Genomic DNA, 22,145 nt, shown 5'->3' with positions numbered 1-22,145 from the left:
TATGCACACACACACCACACACACATGCACACACACACCACACACTCACATATGCACACACACACCACACACACATGCACACACACACCACACACACATGCACACACACACCACACACACCACACACTCACATTATGCACACACAGACACCACACACACACTCACATATATATATATATATATATATATATATATATATATATATATATGCACACACACACCACACACATATATGCACACACACCACACACACACACTCACATATGCACACACACACACCACACACACTCACATATGCACACACACACCACACACACACTCACAAGTCACATATGCACACACACATTCTCACCTGCCTTCCAGTCGGACAGAATACATCTAGATAGTCATAACCTATTAATATTAATCTAAATCTTTCTTTCTTTATTTGGTGTTTAACGTCGTTTTCAACCACGAAGGTTATATCGCGACGAGGGAAAGGGGGGAGATGGGATAGGGGAAAGGGGGGAGATGGGATAGAGCCACTTGTTAAGTGTTTCTTGTTCACAAAAGCACTAATCAAAAAATTGCTCCAGGGGCTTGCAACGCAGCACAATATATGACCTTACTGGGAGAATGCAAGTTTCCAGTACAAAGGACTAAACATTTCTTACATACTGCTTCACTAAAATCTTTACAAACATTGACTATATTCTATACAAGAACCACTTAACAAGGGTTAAAGGAGAAACAGAATCCGTTAGTCGCCTCATACGACATGCGGGGTGCAGAGAAATAAGGATGTGGAAAAGAAGACTTTTGGTAAGTGAAATAAAGGTGATGGATCCAGTCAGGTAGAAATAAGACAACAAGAAAAGAATTGGAAAACTGCAGGGAATAGTAGGGAGAGTTTCCTTGGAAGGAAATATAGGTGAAAGGACTGGTAAGGCAGAAATAAGACCAAAAAAAGAGAAGAAACAGAACCGTTAGTCGCCTCTTACGACATGCTGGGTAGCATCGGGTAAATTCTTTCTAGTCCCAACCAATATGGGACTCCCCCTAACCCGCGGGGGGTATTAATCTAATGTGATAAGGTGGGGGGGGGGGGGGGGGGGAAGGCCAGGAAGTATTCACATGAGACGCCGAGACAGAGGTTGATCTAACATGTCTTTATTAAAATACACCAGAAGGCAGTGTAGTTCACTCTTCAATGCAGAATTAAACAAACGAAGTTATGGCGGGGCCGTTCAACAAATCGCCGGTCTCAAATCACTCAACACACACACAGACCGCCCAGGGTCTTGTCACCTTTGCGTCACGGGTCAGACTGACCGCCTCACGCTATCGGGGGCCGAATGCGCGCGCACAATACGAATGAACCAATCAGCATGTAAACATTCAACCAACCACGACACATGCATCCTAAGCACAAGTACAACAAAGACATAGAGTGATACACACATGGTCGCTTCACGGGGAATAAACGGGACAGGGATTGGCAGAGAAAAGCTAAGACAGTGGCCGTGAAATCTCCACACGGCTACATCCCCCCCAACTCTTTAACAAACTGCGGCCTCGCAGATTGAACGCCCCAGGACGAGCTGAACGTGACATTACAACGCAATACAAACGTAGAAGGAACAAAACATCGACGAGTAACCAAAATTAGCATTGCACAATAAAAGTTGACATGCAAGTCACACAAACCATTTAAGCAAAATCAACCAAACCACATGAGCCAATGACTATAGATGCTAATATAAAACTCCAGTCTTGATTCAGATATAACAGTAGGAGAGAACTTTGATTGCTTCTCGGTGCACCAACTGTTTCTTTCTGTCTTAACACAAGTGTAGAAAGGTCATGGTCAGATCACCAGCTTAGGGAAGAAAGTTCTCCGGAGTGGACGCGGGGGTAGCCTAACGGGAGCGGGGGAACAGGGGAAAGGATTACACTCGGACTCACAAGGCTGCTCAGCGTCTGCTAGCTTCACAGGGGGTGGAACTGTCTCCTGACTTTGACTTCCAGCAGACAGTCTGGCTGGCCTGCTCTCGTAGAACTTGTCGGATGACTGCTAGCCTATGACCTACACAGTATGGCTCACTAGGCTGTCGCCATGACAACGGCTGCTTGCACACTGGACGCTTCGCTGGGCACCTGCTCTGGAGATGCCCGCTGCGGCCACAAATCCAGCAGCGTGGTTTCGAAGATTCTCCTGTATGAGAAAGCATGTGCCACTTCAAATGATGAGGACTCATGAAGGAAGCATCACACTGCGAACATCTATTTGTACCTCTTCCTTTTGTGTGAATTGGCATGTGCTGGTTTAAACTGGAAATGGAACTAAAGGAAGCATTACATTGCAAACATCTGTGTGGTCTTTCTCCAGTATGACTGAACATGTGCATCTTCAACCTGCTTATGTGACCGAAGGAAGCATTACACTGTGTGCATTTAATATCTATGTGGTCTTTCTGTTGTGTGAGTGAGGATGTGCTCCTCCATCTGGCTTTTGTGACCGAAGGAAGCATTACACTGTGTGCATTTAATATCTATGTGGTCTTTCTGTTGTGTGAGTGAGGATGTGCTCCTCCATCTGGCTTTTGTGACCGAAGGAAGCATTACACTGTGTGCATTTAATATCTATGTGGTCTTTCTGTTGTGTGAGTGAGGATGTGCTCCTCCATCTGGCTTTTGTGACAGAAGGAAGCATTACACTGTGTGCATTTAATATCTATGTGGTCTTTCTGTTGTGTGAGTGAGGATGTGCTCCTCCATCTGGCTTTTGTGACAGAAGGAAGCATTACACTGTGTGCATTTATGTGGTCTTTCTGTTGTGTGAGTGAGCATGTGCTTCTTCAACCGGCTTTTCTGACAGAAGAAAACATCACACTGTGTGCATTTATGTGGTTTTTCTGTTGAAATAGTGAGCATGTGCTCCTTCAACCGGACTTTCTGACAGAAGGAAGCATTACATTGTGAGCATTTATGTGTTTTTTCTTCAGTATGGATTAACATATGCTGTTTCAAGTTGCTTTTTCGAGAAAAGAACAAATCGCACTGTGTACACCTATGTGGTCTTTCTCTTGTATGTGTTATCTGATGCTCCTCCAAATGACTAAGTTGACTGAAACTAGCATCACAATATGAACATTTATGCTCTTGCTTCACGTTCAAGCTGACATCACCATGAAGACTTGAAAATTCAGCAAGTCTGTTTGTCTCTTGCTTCAAGTTGGAGCCAACATCACCATGAAGACTGGAGAATTCAGCCTGTCTGTCTGCTGTCTCTTGCCAGTTCAAGTTGACATCACCATGAAGACTGGAGAATTCAGCCTGTCTGTCTGTCTCTTGCTTCAAGTTGGAGCCAACATCACCATGAAGACTGGAGAATTCAGCCTGTCTGTCTGTCTCTTGCTTCAAGTTGGAGCCAACATCACCATGAAGACTGGAGAATTCAGCCTGTCTGTCTGCTGTCTCTTGCCAGTTCAAGTTCAAGCTGACATCACCATGAAGACTGGAGAATTCAGCCTGTCTGTCTGTCTCTTGCTTCAAGTTGGAGCCAACACCACCATGAAGACTGGAGAATTTAGCCTGTCTGTCTGCTGTCTCTTGCCAGTTCAAGTTTAAGCTGACATCACCCTGAAGACGGGGGAATTCAGCCTGTCCATCTGCTGTCTCTTGCCAGTTCAAGTTCAAACTGACATCACCATGAAGACGGGAGAATTCAGCCTGTCTGCCTGTCTCTTGCTTCAAGTTGGAGCTGACATCACTGTGTTGATTGGAGAATTCAGCATGTTTTCCTGCTGACTGTCCACTGCTTCTTGCACTTAATGCACTGACCTCTTCCTTGACTGACCCTGCAGAGAAAATGCACAGTGCACAATAGTGACCAACATAACACAACCTGCAACTTTCAAAGAAGGAGGAGAAGGATGAATAAACAGAACAGTGGAACCTCTTTTTAAGACTCCCCCCTTTTCAAACCCTGCTTTTCCATTTATTTTTTATCAAAACCTCGGTAAATTTACCTTCCTTTTCGGATATGATTTTCTCGATTTGTTGCAGTCTTAAAATACCAATACATGTACTAGTACTACTAGAGCTGGTTTGTTTCAATCCAAAGTACAATTATCCCTTGGCACCTTTTTCCTTCCCCATCTTGATTTTGCATGTAGTAGCAGTTGAAAATGAAATGCTCACCATGTAAACTTTGCTCTGCTGTGTACCATTGTGGTTCTTCAGCGACGTCAATCTCAATCTTCACGGCTGGCTCTTGTTCCTCCATCCTCTCACCGACAGGCAATGCCACGTTATGGGTCAACGAACACTGTGCTGTTGACAACATGAAGACAAAAAGACATGTAAATGCCACGTTATGGATCAACAAACACCGTGCTGTTGACAACATGAAGACAACAAGTCGCGTAAGGCGAAAATACAATATTTAGTCAAGTAGCTGTCGAACTCACAGAATGAAACTGAACGCAATGCCATTTTTCAGCAAGACCGTATACTCGTAGCATCGTCAGTCCACCGCTCATGGCAAAGGCAGTGAAATTGACAAGAAGAGCGGGGTAGTAGTTGCGCTAGTCTCTGGTTGCGCTAAGAAGGATAGCACGCTTTTCTGTACCTCTCTTTGTTTTAACTTCCTGAGCGTGTTTTTAATCCAAACATATCATATCTATATGTTTTTGGAATCAGGAACCGACAAGGAATAAGATGAAAGTGTTTTTAAATTGATTTGGACAATTTAATTTTGATAATAATTTTTATATATTTAATTTTCAGAGCTTGTTTTTAATCCGAATATAACATATTTATATGTTTTTGGAATCAGAAAATGATGGAGAATAAGATTAACGTAAATTTGGATCGTTTTATGAATTTTTATTTTTTTTTACAATTTTCCGATTTTTAATGACCAAAGTCATTAATTAATTGTTAAGCCACCAAGCTGAAATGCAATACCGAAGTCCGGGCTTCGTCGAAGATTACTTGACCAAAATGTCAACCAATTTGGTTGAAAAATGAGGGCGTGACAGTGCCGCCTCAACTTTCACGAAAAGCCGGATATGACGTCATCAAAGACATTTATCAAAAAAATGAAAAAAACGTTCGGGGATTTCATACCCAGGAACTCTCATGTCAAATTTCATAAAGATCGGTCCAGTAGTTTAGTCTGAATCGCTCTACACACACACACACACACACAGACACACACACACACACACACACACACACACACACACACACACACACACACACACACACACGCACATACACCACGACCCTCGTTTCGATTCCCCCTCGATGTTAAAATATTTAGTCAAAACTTGACTAAATATAAAAAGACAAGCAATGCCACATTATGGGTCAACGAACACTGTGCTATAGACAACATGACTCGAGACAAAAAGACAGGTAATGCCACGTTATGGGTCAACGAACACTGTGCTATAGACAATATGAAGACAAAAAGACAGGTAATGCCACGTTATGGGTCAACAAACACTGTGCTATAGACAACATGAAGACAAAAAGACAGGTAATGCCACGTTATGGGTCAACGAACACTGTGCTGTTGACAACATGACGACAAAAAAACTGAATCAACATCTCAAATGCTCTTCACCCTCAATACACATACTGGCGCAAACAACATGTGACATTGCAGGTCAATTTCCAGAGAGCAATTAACGTGTCGCCCGCATTAACGACTTGTGAAAGTGAAAACTAAAATCATGCCAATCTTCTTCTTCTTCTGCGTTCGTGGGCTGAAACTCCCACGTACACTCGTGTTTTTGCATGAGTGGAATTTTACGTGTATGACCGTTTTTACCCCGCCATTTAGGCAGCCATACGCCGCTTTCGGAGTAAGCATGCTGGGTATTTTCGTGTTTCTATAACCCACCGAACTCTGACATGGATTACAGGATCTTTTTCGTGCGCACTTGGTCTTGTGCTTGCGTGTACACACGGGGGTGTTCGGACACCGAGGAGAGTCTGCACACAAAGTTGACTCTGAGAAATAAATCTCTCGCCGAACGTCGGTGGGGACGAACTCACGCTGACAGCGGCCAACTGGATACAAATCCAGCGCGCTACCGACTGAGCTACATCCCCGCCCAAAAATCATGCCAATGATATATTACTTTATTAGGCACAAAAAAATAAAATAGTCTGTTTACGGTATCCCGACCGACCCTATTTTTTCGCCCGACCCTAGACTTTTTTTTGGCATTTGGGGGGAAAGAAGAAAAAAAAGTCTTTGTTTTTTGGCAAAATAACTTAAAGGTGGTCGTCTTGTAAACACTTTTGCTTTTTTTCAATAATCTTACAGTTAGAATTCGCTAAAAAGTTATATCAGATGATGAATGAACCATGGGAAAAAAAGTTATAGAAAAAAAATATGTAAAAAAAGATTTTATTTTGGGGTAGCGTGACTCACGCTTCAAATATTTTGTTTCCTGTTTGCTGAGAACATGTGCTTTGCCTAAAAATACTGACCAATCAAATTCATGTCACTATGCTTATAGCCACGCCCAAACAAGTGCAGCAACAGTTTGACACTGGAGCGCTGTGAACGCTTTTTTTTAAACGCACGAAATGCACGGGATTTGAGAGGAGTTTTGCGCTTGGCATTTTCCAAATAAGGATATCCTACTATGAGTACTACAATGAATTTTCAAACGGCAACACTGGCTTCGTCTTTCCTGATCAAAAGGGGGTGTATTGTTGACAATTGTACAACAGACTCTGCATTTTAACGGTCAAATGGCGATTTCGGTATAAAAATGTAGACAAGGACCTTTAAAAATATGGGGTTTTTTGAGAGAGAAAAAAAAAAAAATCCCGACCTACCGACCCTATTTTTTTTGCCTATGTTACCGTAAACAGACTTTTTTTTGTGTGGCCTTACCAGCTATTCTGACTTGGTTGTGTGACTGACGTTTTCTTCCACATGAGATTACGTTGATTGTCTTACAAAGCCGTTGTAATGCGTTCAGATTACTCCTGCCTGGGAACATTACTTCCGCCAAGGTTTGTTGCTGCAGATGGCTTGTTCATAAGTTACAGGTTCATAACAAGGCGACCAAAGACAAAGACGTGGAAACTCAGAGAAATGAGAGTTGGCTACCAAAGTTACTTCCCTTTCAAGAATTGCCTTTTATAGGCGAAATGACCGAAACTGAGTGGCTCGGGATCCGGCTTGCCGGATCTTGAGCCTGGGGGCTCAAGCACCGGCAGTCACCAGTATCTCACAAAATAGACTTTCCTATTTTTCACTTGCCTTCATAGCTCAGTCAGTAGTGAAATGCATTAGAGATCATGAGATCGTCGGTTCGAGCCTCGGCATGGTCGGTCCATTTTTATTTTTTCTGTAAAAAAAAACCCCCCCCACCCCCCCCTTTCCCCCCCCCCCCCCCCCCCCGTTAACTTTCCTTTGCTCCATCCTTTATTCCAAAGTATTTCGGTGATCGAACTGAGATCGCAACAACAAAGCAGCTTACGAGTCTTTCAGTGATTCGGCATTGGCCATTGCCCGGATCACTAAATTCGTCCGCGAACCAAGCAACGTGTGTCACTGGTCCTGAGGCTAGACCGAAGCAGCATTAGATAAAACAAAATGCAGTAAATAAACATTTAACATGGAAACAAACAAAAAACAACAAACATGTTTTATTTATGGCAAAAGATAAATCTACTTTGCATCAAAATACTTTGACAGAATCTCGCTGACACCTGCTTCGGAACGAACCGCGCATCTCTCGCTAAGGTCAGTCGCTCATCAGTGACCGCGCTGTCGCTGAAATACACGTCTTTCTGAATCCAACACTGATCGTTATCAATCTTTCTCCACAGTTTCTTGAATTGAACAGAGATTAAAAACGCCTACACAAACACAAAATGATTTACAGGGTGAGCGCCCATGTGAGTGCCAGTACCTGAGCCTGGGGGCTCGAGCACCGACTCGCCGGTGCTTGAGCCCCCAGGCTCGGGATCCGGCTCGCCGGACCTCCAGCCATGGCCTTTACCGAAACATGGAAGGGGAATATTGAACAAAGGACAGGAAAAGGCTGTGGGACTGTGCTCCCCTTAGTGCGCGTCCCTGCGTCCTATCTGCACTAGAGGCCAAAATCACGTACTAGAAATTAATGGAGGGAGTCCCGGGACGCACTACTTGAAACCAGCTTTCAAGCGAGCGGCAGGTCAGTCAGCCCGGCAGTCCGACCCGGGACGCACAGGCTAAACTTGATGTCCGCCGGCCACGTTGCCGTGCGTTTTCTATGCAGACTCGGAGGCACACCAACACCATTCTGATAATCATCGGTCCACACTATCGCTCATGTCTCTACTGATAAATGAGACGCACCAACACACCTATCAAGTTATGTTTGACAGTGTGCATCATGTATTTGGAATCTGACTTTCTTTCTTTATTTGGTGTTTAACGTCGTTTTCAACCACGAAGGTTATATCGCGACGGGGAAAGGGGGGAGAGGGGATAGAGCCACTTGTCAATTGTTTCTTGTTCACAAAAGCACAAATCAAAATTTGCTCCAGGGGCTTGCAGCGTAGTACAATATATTACCTTACTGGGAGAATGCAAGTTTCCAGTACAAAGGACTTAACATTTCTTACATACTGCTTCACTAAAATCTTTACAAAAATTGACTATATTATACAAGAAACACTTAACAAGGGTAAAAGGAGAAACAGAATCCGTTAGTCGCCTCTTACGACATGCTGGGGAGCATCGGGTAAATTCTTCCCCCTAACCCGCCGGGGGTATTTGGAATCTGACATGTTTAAAGAAAAACAACAGGAACATTGCAATAGATCGGCTAGAACGACCAAAAGTCAAGTCAGTTGAAATTGTCCTCGGCAGCCTAGAATATTCTTAAAAACTTGAAAATTAAAATCTTTGACATTTTTCGCGATCACAAGGCGTTATATATTTGTACACGGGGGGTTGGTTTGGGGACCCGGGACTCGGCTCAGGTTGGGACCCTCTCTAAAACACCGCCTCAGCCCGTTAGGGGCAAGAAAAGGCTGTCAGGGTATACTGTTGGTCTTTACGGGAACTGTTTTAAACTCGGGTGGCGTGCTGTGTGTGTGTGTGTGTGTGTGTGCCTGTAAGTGTAGTCAGTGTGTGCGGGCATGCGTGTGTGCGTGTGTGTGCCGGCTGAATTAATGTTCACTCTAAACAAGCACACAACAGTCACAAATGGTAATATCATGTATTATAGTAAAAAAAATCCCATGCGCAAAATACACACATCACATAGTCACTCCCTGATATTTTCATAACCTATCACTCTAAGTCTTTCATTTTACATCTGAACATCAATAACTGACCATACTGTAGCGTGAAGCAGAACTAAAGCTTTACTCTACAAACTTTTTGTGATGCGGGCCTACCTAATTACCCAAAATAGAGCTACATATAAATATCTTGCAACAATTTAAAAACTATATTTCTACTTGTGCTAGCGCTAAAATTCCGCTGCATGCCATAGCTATGGAAATGCTGAGTAAGTATGCAAAATTTCAGGCAGATACATTGAACAGTTTTGAAAATATCAAGGAGTACCCGAATCTTGAACTTTAGCCTGTTAAATTCCTAGCTCATAATTCAGAGGCATTTAAGTCTCCAAATTTGTAGAACCTGTATTTGTAATCATAACAAGTCACTTTAGATCCCTTTGAAGTTACAGAATGAACTCCGATGAACTGTACGAATGGATTTCGTTTACATGGGTCAAACAAGGAATTATCCGTATGAGCGGACAAGGGAGACAACTCTTTCGTGTAAATGATGTCCTATGGTTGACAACGTACGCCATTTTCGTCGATTGAACAACCAAATTAATTAATTATGCTTAAGTTTGGATCTCAATCCGTCAATTAATTTCACGACAAATGTTCTTTGGCTTGCTTACATGGACTTGTATCAAAAAAAAGTAAAGAATGTCACTGGATTCTGAGCGATAGGCCTACACTAAAGTTCAAGATTACCTTTCGCCTTCTTTGCAGCTTTGGTGTGTTGATTCCCACGGAATTTTCGCTTTTTATGTGTCTTTTGGCTGTACTTCTTATCAGAAGGCATGATTCTTGCTAATAACAACTAAAACTTTCAAAATTTACCAACAAACACGCTCAAAAATTATTCAGCGATCACAACATGAAGTGAGCAAACATGGCGGTAGTGATTATTACCGCAAACTACTGTAAAAAAAATAACCAAACGTCCGTAACACTAGCGAGATCAACTGAGTAGTCTAATCTACGAAAGTATGCAATTTGACGAGGCAGAATCTTCAAAGCATGCCTGTTTGAGTGCAAAAATCTCGAAAAGTATTCGTATTATCAGAAAAATAATAGCTGCACGATAAATTTCAGCCATTTCTACATGAGTTGTTCTTTGCGGCTACTAGTGGTGACAAGTGGGGTCAGCTCACACGGACGCATTTTTTCAAAACAGTCTAGGGGAGAAACTGGGCACAACGCACCCAGTGCCTGCCAGAGAGATAGGAGAATCGCCACAATCCGCAAAGAAAATACCACACTCATTCAATAGATATGGAAATATTAAGATTTACTGTGAAAATGCTAGCAAAAATGGCGACCAAAATCGGGAACGCACACAAGGAGCGTCTTTGCCGACTTACCTCCCGTTCTGTGTTGTTGATAATGGTCGTGTCTGTGCTGTTTTTGTTTAAATAGTATCTAATTAAACTGATGCAGTTCTTGAAATGTTGCAAATTATTGTTGTCTTTGTGAAATGCGAGAAGTTGTTCTGAGGCGTAATCTGCATACGGGGCTGATGTCACACCACAGGTGGTCACACATAGGGTACCCCACTTCGATCAGCGTATCACTCCAAATGAGCTTCATAGCAGAAAAGCAGATACACTACCAAAACACTGCATAACAGATCTACAAGTCTGAGCCAGAATCATTGAAATTTACTTTCTGTATAAAATATTGCAATCAACTTTGTTCACGCCGTCACACCGAAATAACGCAGGTTACCGGCCTCGCCTTCGATTCAAACTGAGTAGGCCTAACTCCAATCTGACTGAATTACCATCGAAACGCAGATGACGAACTGATTCACCACACATTTGTGGTATTTTACACACAATTTCAACCGCTGTGCTGTTTCGCGATAAACAGCCATAAACAAACAAATGTGGCGCCGTCACGTCGCCTCGGAAGGAATAACGCAGGTCAGTGACCAAGAGATTGTTTCCGATACCTGTCTGATTAAAATCATCGTTTTTTTCACGAATGACGGCTCTTTGGCAGATCTGGTGAGTTGGAAACTGTCTATGAATGTTTAATTTAATGTCAAATGCATACATTCTTGTCGATATTGTTACCGGCGGCTTTGGGCTCATAAATTAAGTCAATCGACGGTCGTACGTGTTGTCCGAAAGTGACTTTTGTCAGCATAGAACTTACCGTGCTTCATTGACTGAGACGACTCGAAAAATCTTCGCGACTGCAAGGAAACTTATTGCAGGGGAAATAACTGAAGACGAATAACCGTGGTAACTTCTTAACGGCGAATCGCTGTAACGGATCTAATTTATTTTTTTATTTTTTTTTAGATCTGTTATTCTCTGTTTTATGTCTGCTACTTGCTGGTAGTCTTCGGCAGTGTGAAAGTCACATCTATTTCGACTGTGCATTATTCGATCCGTGTAGTGAAATGTTGATCTATGATCTATTTGGCAACATAAATTCGCTAAATGTACTTCGAGTATATATATATCTGAGAAAGCTCAGAAAGAGGGCCGAATCTCCAGTTTTGGGGGGGGGGGGGATAAACTTACCACAAACTGGACAAAACACACGAATCGAATTGAAATTAGGCTATCCTTCAGATTTAGGCATTTCACAAGAGGAATTGTTTGTTTGGCCGGTTATTTATACGTTTAATCAGCATATTATGAGTGTCTATCGCGTTTGTGGTGGTGTTTTAGCATTTCACAGAGGATGAATGTGTATCTTTGTGTGCGTGTGCGTGTGTGTGTGTGTGTGTCACAGTCAAACTGTGTGAGTGTGTGTGTGTGTGTGTCCCAGTGTGTGTGTGTGTGTGTGTGTGTGTGTCACAGTGTGTGTGTGTGTGTGTGTGTGTGTGTGTGTGTGTGTGTGTGTGTGACTGTATGTGTATGTCAGTGTGTGACTGTGTGTGTGTCAGTGTGTGTGTCAGTGTGTGTCAGTGTGTGTCAGTGTGTGTGTGTGTGTCAGTGTGTGCGTCAGTGTGTGTGTGTGTGTGTGTCAGTGTGTATGTGTGTGTGTTTGTAGAGTATAAGGTTGATAATTCATGATAGTGTCAAAAATCATCCCAGTGTGCAGTAATTAAATCAGTGATCTCCTTCAGTTGCAAAATGTGGGTTGATTACTTTTAGATCATTGTGCAAAGACGAATACGTTCATCCAAAACAGGTTGTACTGTCGACCTGTCCATAAAGACCACATGCCCACTAAGATCAGCCAAAAGGATCCCTGACGGTGTTTACGACTATATTGATGATCTGTCTAAAGAGACCACCTGTCCATAAAGACCACATGCCCACTAAGATCAGCCAAAAGGATCCCTGACGGTGTTTACGACTATATCAAGTTAATGATCTGTCTAAAGAGACCACCCAGGCTGTCCATAAAGACCACATGCCCACTAAGATCAGCCAAAAGGATCCCTGACGGTGTTTACGACTATATCAAGTTAATGATCTGTCTAAAGAGACCACCCAGGCTGTCCATAAAGACCACATGCCCACTAAGATCAGCCAAAAGGATCCCTGACGGTGTTTACGACTATATCAAGTTAATGATCTGTCTAAAGAGACCACCCAGGCTGTCCATAAAGACCACATGCCCACTAAGATCACCCAAAAGGATCCCTGACGGTGTTTACGACTATATTAATGATCTGTCTAAAGAGACCACCTGTCCATAAAGACCACATGCCCACTAAGATCAGCCAAAAGGATCCCTGACGGTGTTTACGACTATATTATAATAATAATAATAATAATAAAGATAGCTTATATATAGCGCCGCTTCACAAATTTAACTATGCTCTTAGCGCTGTACATCGAGATATAACAATTTCACTGTCTAAAGAGACCACCTGTCCATAAAGACCACATCCCCACTAAGATCAGCCAAAATGATCCCTGACGGTGTTTACGACTATATTAATGATCTGTCCAAAGAGACCACCTGTCCATGAAGACCACCTGCCCACTAAGACCACCCAAAAGGATCCCTGATGGTGTTGACGACTATATTAATCACCTGTCTAAAGAGACCACCGCTCCAAAGAGACCACTTACCTTTGGTGGTCTCTTTAGACAGGTTCGATTGTACACCAACATAATCGTGTGCATGCGTTTTCTGAATTATAACTTTAATCTTGATCTGTAGACCACAGGCAGTGCATGGTTAATTATATCTGAGCACAGAGCAACAAATCAAGAGTCGGACCTTTGTTTCAGCTTATAACCTCTTTGATCTCCCCTTTTAACCATTTGAGAAAAATCCAAAACTATAGGGAAGAAAGAGGCACAACTTGAAGCACTCGTGTATGTTTACACGCGCTGCGGCGCGTTCGTATTTCACGACTTGTTAACCCGCACAGACGTACACGTCTTTCGCTTGCGGCAAGAGAGAAAGTGAGAGAAAGAGAGAGAGAAAGAGAGAGAGAGAGAGAGAGAGAGAGAGAGAGAGAGAGAGAGAGAGAGCACACGTGCACACGCGGGGCGTACGCACTTACACCAACGCATGCACGCAAGCACACACACACACACACACACACATAATTAGTTCGCTGCGAACGGTCGTGTTACATGACTTATTAATTCCGAACAGAGCGGAGAACGCTGCGCGCGTTCGTATCACATCATCGGTAGCTCAGTTGGTAGAGCACTGGACTGACTTGTGATCGAAAGGTCGCAGGTTCAAATTCGGGCCGGGACGGACACGGGTCAACTTTATGTGCAGACCCAGAGACGGAAGCCATGTCCCACCCCCGTGTCATCACAATGGCACGTAAAAGACCTTGGTCATTCTACCATAAGTACAGGTGGCTGAATACACCTAAACACGCAGACACCTGGGTAGCGCGACTCCGTTGCTGCTAGCTTTCCACTGGGAGGAAGCGACCCGAATTTCCCAGCGATGGGACAATAAAGAAATGAGAAATGAGAAATAATCCAAGAGAGAGAGAGAGAGAGAGAGAGAGAGAGAGAGAGAGAGAGAGAGAGAGAGAGAGAGAAAGAGAGAGAGAGAGAGAGCGTGTGACGTCACAGAATTGTCTTTGTTACCAAGACCAAGTTTCGAGAGCCTTGACGTCCAGTATCCTCGGTAGCTCATAGGATGTCAAATGTTTTCCCCCGTTTCTTTTAAATTAAAGAATCCTTTCAAATTGCGGCTATTCCATAAGTAGCCTACACTATGACACGAGTGGAAAAGAACATTCCGAATGTGTTTTTTGTGGTTAGGCCTATCTTTTATCGCGAGTTCCGACAGTAGCGGCTCGGTTACTGCGGACCAGCATAACTGAGTTCACACAGAACTATTCTCACATTTTGTAACACTACTTTGAAACTTCTGCTTCTTGTCATTATTATAATCATTGCAAGGGCTCCAGGAACTGAGAAATGTTAAACAAAATACACTTAAAAACACACACACGCACACACACACACAATCAGCAAAAAATAGAACAATGTCGAACTCGGAAAAAGCTTGAGAACTCCCAAGGGAGAGAATGAAGTAACAAGGGTTGACAACTGCACCTCGCGGAGTCTTGTTTTTTGTCCCCGGTTCGCGTTTTCATCGGTTGCATTGATATTACTGCCTCTTGGGACCACATGCACTCAGAAGACACTTTAATTTACTACATGTACTTTGCTAGGTAGTAATGGCTCCATGTGTGTGTGTGTGTGCGTGTGCAGCGGGTGTGCATGCGTACATGCATGAGTGTTGCTGATATCGAGTAGCAGCGGTAGGGATATGCTCATGTCCGTCTGTCTTGTTGAAAATGTTTAATGGATTTACAGAGTCGATTTGATGCTGTGAGTGTGAGTGACTTTGCTGTTTTATTCTGTTATACGCTTTGCTTTTTTTTTTAATGCATGTCCGGTCTCTTCTGCTGTAAACTGAGAGAACGTAAACCACACACACTCTCTCTGTCTCTCATACACACAGACACAAAGTTGCAAGCACTTACACAGAGACTGACTTATTGATATCACACACACACGCACACACACACACAGGCGGAAAGTTTTAGCATCGTTTGCTTTTGAGGTTAATTTATTTTTCACTTCTTGTAATTTTTTTTACATTTTTTTTAATTAACAACCCAAATCTAAACCATTTCTTTTCATATATTCTGATTCAAGAAAAAATCACTTTCTCCTTACTATTCTAAATCACACAATGAAAACTTACACAGTCGGAACTGCTCAAATTCTTTGGGCACACACACACACAAAAACTTGCCATAAACTTTGCTGAATGTTCTCTTTTTACATTTAGTCAAGTTTTGACTAAATGTTTTAACATAGAGGGGGGAATCGAGACGAGGGTCGTGGTGTATGTATGTGTGTGTGTGTGTGTGTGTGTGTGTGTGTGTGTGTGTCTGTGTCTGTCCGTCTGTCTGTGTGTGTGTGTAGAGCGATTCAGACTAAACTACTGGGCCGATCTTTATGAAATTTGACATGAGAGTTCCTGGGTATGATATCCCCGGACGTTTTTTTCATTTTTTCGATAAATACCTTTGATGACGTCATATCCGGCTTTTTGTAAAAGTTGAGGCGGCACTGTCACACCCTCATTTTTCCATTAAATTGATTGAAATTTTGGCAAAGCAATCTTCGACGAAGGCTGGGGTTTGGTATTGCATTTCAGCTTGGTGGCTTAAAAACTAATGAGTGAGTTTGGTCATTAAAAATCGGAAACTTGTAATTAAAATTATTTTTTTATTAAACGATCCAAAAACAATTTCATCTTATTTTTCGTCATTTTCTGATTCCAAAAACATATACATATGTTATATTTGGATTAAAAACAAGCTCTGAAAAATAAAAATATAAAAATTATGATCAAAATTAAATTTCCGAAATCGTTTTAAAAACTATTTCATCTTATTCCTTGTCGGTTCCTGATTCCAAAAACATATAGATATGATATGTTTGGATTAAAAACACGCTCAGAAAGTTAAAACGAAGAGAGGTACAGTAAAGCGTGCTATGAAGCACAGCGCAATCGCTACCGCGCCAAACAGGCTCGTCACTTTCACTGCCTTTTGCACTAGCGGCGGACTACGTTCAGTTTCATTCTGTGAGTTCCACAGCTTGACTAAATGTAGTAATTTCGCCTTACGCGACTTGTTAATTTCTTGTGTTGTTTTTCCCCTAATTTTCTTTGTTCATCACAAATACATAAACACATTTGGTGGATTACAGTCTCAGAAAATTGACTATAAAATGTGGAATACAATCTCTGTCATGAAAAAGATATTCATTGCTTTCCTTCGCTTTTTGATTCAAATGTAAAAATAAAAAATCTCTATCATGTAAACATATTCAATGCTTTCCATATTTTTTTCATGAAAACAAAATGTTACTTGTTTTCAAAATACTGATACGGGATAAGCATGCACATAAAAAGAGATTTAACCCAAGCAACAGAAACACAAATGTAGCCAATGCACATATATATAAAAAAAAGAAAAAGGAAACCAAACGCAAAGGCAAATATAACTCAGCTTTTCTCTTTCCTGCTCGAATGATTTGAGTTTTCCCTGTCAGCATTCGTAATCAAGCCTGATAAAACCATTGGACAGAAACGCTTCAAAAGATTAAAAGTACATTCCATACATTTTCCACACTTAACAACACCTCTCCAAGACACTCTTCCCAGGTTAAAAAAAAAGTTGGTACCTCATTCCATATAATATTCTATCCTTAGTAACTCATTCAAAGTTTAAAAGCAAGACATACGCAAACAAAGACAAATCGACATCTAAAACAATTAAACTGTTATTCAACACTCAACAACAAAATCAGTATATATTTGTATGTGCAGTTCATGGGACTTTTCATAATACATAAATAGTTCTTCTATTGTCCCCGTGTCCCTCAACACAAATATAAAACCGTAGGTTTGTTCCAGGAGAAAGTTTAGATCGGTTCATTCATTCCTATCTTTTGAGTATTCTCCTCAACTGATGACAATAATAATAATAATAATAATAAAACATTCTTTTATAGCGCTGTTCACCGCCAAATGACAGTCTCATGGCGCTTTACATTAGACATTAAAATTCAACATTTTACATATAAAGAGTTTCCTTGTAGGAAATAACATACAAGCATTAAAAAAATAAATAAAAAATTCGTAAACAACGACCACTTATAGTTATATAAGATAATCTAGAAAAATTGTTTTTAAAAAGATGAAAATAGATAAGATAAGTAATAGACACATAGTTACACCTAAAAAGTCTGACAATAAAACAGAACTTACATAAAAGCGTACAGATCTAAAACAGAATGAAGATGTAACACAGACTGTGGGGCAACAAGAACAGTCTGTGTAAGTGAGCACAGTACCAAAGAATTGTTGTCATATATCCAATTTTTTTTGTAATTTTGCATGTGAAAGCTGCCTATTGTCATTATAATAACTGTGAACATCTTTCATGCTCATAAAAAATATGTTATTAAAACCGACTTAAGAAGGGAGAGAAACATGAACTTATTTGGAAAATAAAGACTGCTGTATTTGTTCCCCCTCCTGCTCCTTTGCTTGGTCAAGGGACTACATCAGAGCACAAGACCAAACTTTAGTGGTCACACAAAGAAACCAAGGACAAGAAACAGCCTAAATGCCAACAGTGAAAAATGAATGAAATGGAAAGATGCTGACGATGCAGCCCACATCCTATAATCTCCAGCCCCTGAGGAAAGAGATCTGGACCAGGCCGGTGCCCCTTCGTGAGAAGCTGCATGGACCTGTGGAGGCTCTTCATAAGACCACCAGCTTCATTACCAGAGCTGGACTCCAAGTTTAGCATTGGCGAACGACAAGAAGAAGAAGAAAAGATGCTGACATTGTCAAAATCTGATAAAGATATCAATAGTGTGAGCTAAAACAGTTTTGCACAAAGCCTGGAACACAACTGAGTGAGATTTATGGATGAAACACAACTGGATGTAGAGCACACTCCAGAAATAGGGTGGTACATGTACATGACACTCATGGGTCTAGCAAAAAAATGGCACTACACTACAGTCGAACCTGCCCTTATGACCACCTCTCAAAAGTGACCACCTGACCAAAACGACCTCTCCCAAGGATCCTATACAAGTTTTTCTGACATATATTTCGCCTTTTCCATAGCAACCACCTGTCTATAATGACCCCTTTGGGTCGGTCCTTTGGGTGCTTGTTACAGAAAGGTTCCATTGTACATCGCAAGTTTATTTTATTTTATTTATTTACGAGGATTTATATCGCGCACGTATCTCACCACACAAGGCGACTCAAGGCGCATGTTACCTATTAATGCCGTGTGAGATGGAATTTTGTACACAATATATCACGCATTCACATCGGCCAGTAGATCGACTGCCTTTAGGCGCTGCATCCACCTTTCACGGCCTATTATTCCAGGTCACACGAGTATTTTGGTGGACATTTTTATCTACGCCTATACAATTTTGCCAGGAAAGACCCTTTTGTCAATTGTAGGATCTTTAACATGCATACCCCAATGTAGTGTACATGAAGGGACCTCGGTTTATCATCTCATCCGAAAGACTAGCACTTGAACCCACCACCTAGGTTAGGAAAGGGGGGAGAAAATTGCTAACGCCCTGACCCAGGGTCGAACTCGCAACCTCTCGCTTCCGAGTGCAAGTGCGTTACCACTCGGCCACCCAGATGCAAGTGTCCTTTAAGGAGAGGCTAAATGACAGCAGGAACATCCTTTACTAGGAAGTGTTCTCTGATGACAGTGACTGCAGAACACAGGTACGACTGTAGTACTGTACATATTGCAGGCCTGAAAGTGGCGAGTATTTTACTCGCCATGGCGAGTAGAAACATGTAAATGGCGAGTAGAAATGTTCATCTACTCACCAAACGCAAGTTAAGTTGCTGAAACAAATGGTTGGTTTAGCGAGTAAAATTTGCTCTCTGGATAGTAAATTATGAGAAGTACTAGCCAAAGGCCAGTGCCCCATTTTGTGGACTTTCAGCGCTGTAGTGACAGTTGATTTCAGTTCCTTTATGCTGATATTGATACAGTGAGAAAATATGGCAAGACAAAGTAATAATAAGAAAATAAGCTGAGCCAATCTAGAACATATCTGGTTGACAGGCATCAGAAAACAAAGTGATAAGAAAATAAGCAGAAGTGACCATGATCGTTGTGGCAAGGTACACACTATTGGCTGACAAGTTCCTGACAGAAGGTGACAATGTCAAATAATTGAAGCTTGGTGGAACTGAATGGTTCAACTTGGTTGAAGACTGAATCAAGCTCGGTTGAGGACTGGATGAAGCTTTGTTGAAGACTAAATGACGATTGGTTGAACTGAAAAGTTCTGCCTGAAAACAGTTTAACCTCGTTAAGGACTGAAATAAGTCTGGTCTATGATTGAATGAAGCTTGGTTGAACTGAATGGAATGGAACCTTGGCTGAACTGAAAGCTTTCAGTTTCACCTTGTAATTGTTAAGCCTGGTTGAGGCTTGATCGGAGTAAGGTTGATGAATGAAGCTTGGTTGAACTGAATGGAACCTTTGCTGAACTGCAAGGTTTCACCTTGTAATTGTTAAGCCTGGTTGATGACTGAATGAAGCTTGGTCGTCCTGATGGTCAGCCGAACAATGATGTGGCTTCCACTGGACACAGTATGAAGATTGTAAAGAGCAATGATGACTGCGGCAATCAGTAAGGACCCGGAACGCGACTGGACTGTGCCATACCCATTGCTGAGCCACTGCTGCCCATTCCTGGGGCGTTAGCGCTGGTGAAATAAGAGATGTATTGGTTTTTTAGAAACAGTGCAATTCAAATTAAAAAATAGAAAGTTTCCAAATCCTAAATTATGCATTCTGCATCTTCTATTTGATTGTAAATTGTCACTAAAAATAATCCATTTATGATTAATCACTAAGTTTGAAAATCATCAAAGATAAACCCTGTGGGATAAAAAAAAAACTACCCATTTATGATCAATAATTTAATTCCTTTAAAGTATGAAATAAAATGAATGAACTGATTACTCACTTGGCTGGTTTGGAATAGGGTGCAGAGCGGACTGATGCAACATGAGCTCTGAAAACAGCAAAAAACATTGGTTAATACAAAGTCCTTTTTATTACAACTGGCCACTTGTAAACACACAGTTGCTCCGGACAGATAACTTCATCCCAACGCATGATAAACTCAAATTGTCATATGTTGCCTAGACATTACCTGCCAGCTTAGAAATATTCACTTCAGAACTTAACCAGAAATTAACCATAAAGCATGATACATTTCTTTTTGCTTGGCCTCTTTTTTATGATTTATCTATCCACTAGCATTCACACCTCCTGCTAGCTAGCCACTCTCCAAAATGTATCTCTATTAAAACACACACACACATACACACACACACACACACACACACACACACACAAAGTCAATGCGTAACTATTTACACATAGAAAAATTCTGTTAAATGTTATTGCAAATGGTTGGTAATACTACTGTAAAATCCCTAGCAAACGCCCAGTATCTAGCAAACGCCCACCCCCCACTGTTGACCAAAAGTTGTGCAGAGGGGTCACTACCTAGCAAATGCCCATCCCTTTTTTGCTTTAAAAAAAATTTGTTTTAAAATTTGTTTTAAAATTTGTTTTAAAATTTATTTAGCCTCCTTTATCTATGATTTGTGCACACCGTTCGATGATTCGCCGGTTTTTTCTTCTTCTTTTTTTCTATCACAGAACGTTGATCTTTAATAATTTTGTGTAAACAAACGGTGTGTTTATTTTTCAGTAAAATTGCATAAATCACATGTTGTATCACTTTTTTTTCCTTGTGAAATTGTGATGACACTTTATCTTGCAAAGGGGTGTATACCTAGCAAACGCCCACCCCTTACTTGTACCCGAATTCTGTGCAGAGGGGGGGTGGGCGTTTGCTAGGGATTTTACGGTAGTTGCCAGTATTCATAAATTTACCCAGCAAAATGCCAGAAATGTCTGGTTAACGCAAACCGTTCTGCAAGCTTGGACTTTTTGACTTCTCGGGTACACCAGTCTAAAACAAACAGCTCACCGTTTTCTCTCAAAATATTCATCATAGGGATCTCTGCCGGTTGCAGCGTATGGATCTTTGCCATACGGATCTGCAGTCCTTGCTCCATAAGGATCTGCAGCCCTTGCAGCATAGGGATCTGCAGCCCTTGCAGCATAGGGATCTGCAGCCCTAGCAGCATAGGGATCTGCACCCCTAGCAGCATACGGATCTGCACCCCTAGCAGCATACGGATCTGCACCCCTAGCAGCATACGAGTCTTTGTCGTATGGATCTCTGAAAACAGAACATTACAAGATTAGACTATTTCTTCAATTTTGATCACACACAGAAACACATGCACATTCATTGTTTCTCTCTTAACCCAATGCCCCCTGAACCACCCGGCATGGCCTGCCGGAAGTGCCCTATGAAATCCCTGAAACGCCCGGCATGGCCCGCAAAACACTAGGTCACCTACTTTCACTTTCGCTTTGAGCCTTACCCATAAGGCCTTGCGACCGGATGTGATTAATGCACTTCCTTCCGGCTGCTTCATTCTAGCGTTTGCAAAGTTTGAATCGAGGCGATAGTGTGTTAGCTGTGAATTTTCAAAGTTTGAGATTTTTTTTGTCTGACATAATGGCGTTGAACGAAGGTTTGGAAGTATGGTGTTCGATCATGGGGAACTCATGGATTCTGACACGCCTTTCGAAGGTTTTCTACTTGAAGAGGTGAAAGGGGATGAGTCTGACATCGATCTGTGTGTTGTTATTTGACAACAGGACTTTCGGGAGGATTTTTCTGGGAGTTTCAACATATATTGGTATAAATGAGGACTGA

General features: G+C 41.7%; 2 protein-coding genes across 2 annotated transcripts in view; both read right to left on the bottom strand.

Moving 5' to 3' along the window:
* Nucleotides 1-412: 412 nt before the first annotated feature.
* LOC138952776 (zinc finger protein 436-like) lies at nt 413-10,195 on the bottom strand. Its single transcript, XM_070324499.1, has 3 exons — nt 10,003-10,195; nt 4,183-4,314; nt 413-3,839 (listed from the first exon to the last, which is right to left on the bottom strand). The coding sequence occupies exons 1-3, from the start codon at nt 10,091-10,093 to the stop codon at nt 2,707-2,709; spliced, it is 1,356 nt and encodes a 451-aa protein (XP_070180600.1). The 5' UTR covers nt 10,094-10,195; the 3' UTR covers nt 413-2,706.
* Nucleotides 10,196-15,300: 5,105 nt separating this feature from the next.
* LOC138952722 (RNA-binding protein lark-like) overlaps nt 15,301-22,145 on the bottom strand; it is a 40,905-nt gene continuing 34,060 nt past the window's right edge. The window contains exons 7-9 of the mRNA XM_070324433.1: nt 21,345-21,599; nt 20,307-20,354; nt 15,301-20,043 (exon numbers count right to left, since the gene is read on the bottom strand). Of these exons, the coding sequence (XP_070180534.1) occupies nt 19,965-20,043; nt 20,307-20,354; nt 21,345-21,599 (382 nt within the window). The 3' untranslated portion in view covers nt 15,301-19,964. The remainder of the gene's footprint in view (nt 20,044-20,306; nt 20,355-21,344; nt 21,600-22,145) is intronic.

The sequence above is a fragment of the Littorina saxatilis genome, linkage group LG17, assembly GCF_037325665.1.
Source record: "Littorina saxatilis isolate snail1 linkage group LG17, US_GU_Lsax_2.0, whole genome shotgun sequence".
Lineage (NCBI taxonomy): Eukaryota > Metazoa > Mollusca > Gastropoda > Littorinimorpha > Littorinidae > Littorina > Littorina saxatilis.
Note: the sequence above shows the minus strand (reverse complement) of the source record. Positions and strands in the feature narration are given on the sequence as shown.

Excerpts from the sequence above, each read along its gene's own strand:
- LOC138952776 (XM_070324499.1), bottom strand. The coding sequence starts at position 10,093 with ATGCCTTCTGATAAGAAGTACAGCCAAAAGACACATAAAAAGCGAAAA. Across the intron at positions 4,315-10,002 it reads AGCTGCAAAGAAGGCGAAAG|CACAGTGTTCGTTGACCCAT; the intron begins GTAATCTTGAAC and ends TGTTGTCAACAG. Across the intron at positions 3,840-4,182 it reads AGCAGAGCAAAGTTTACATG|GGTCAGTCAAGGAAGAGGTC; the intron begins GTGAGCATTTCA and ends TTTTCTCTGCAG.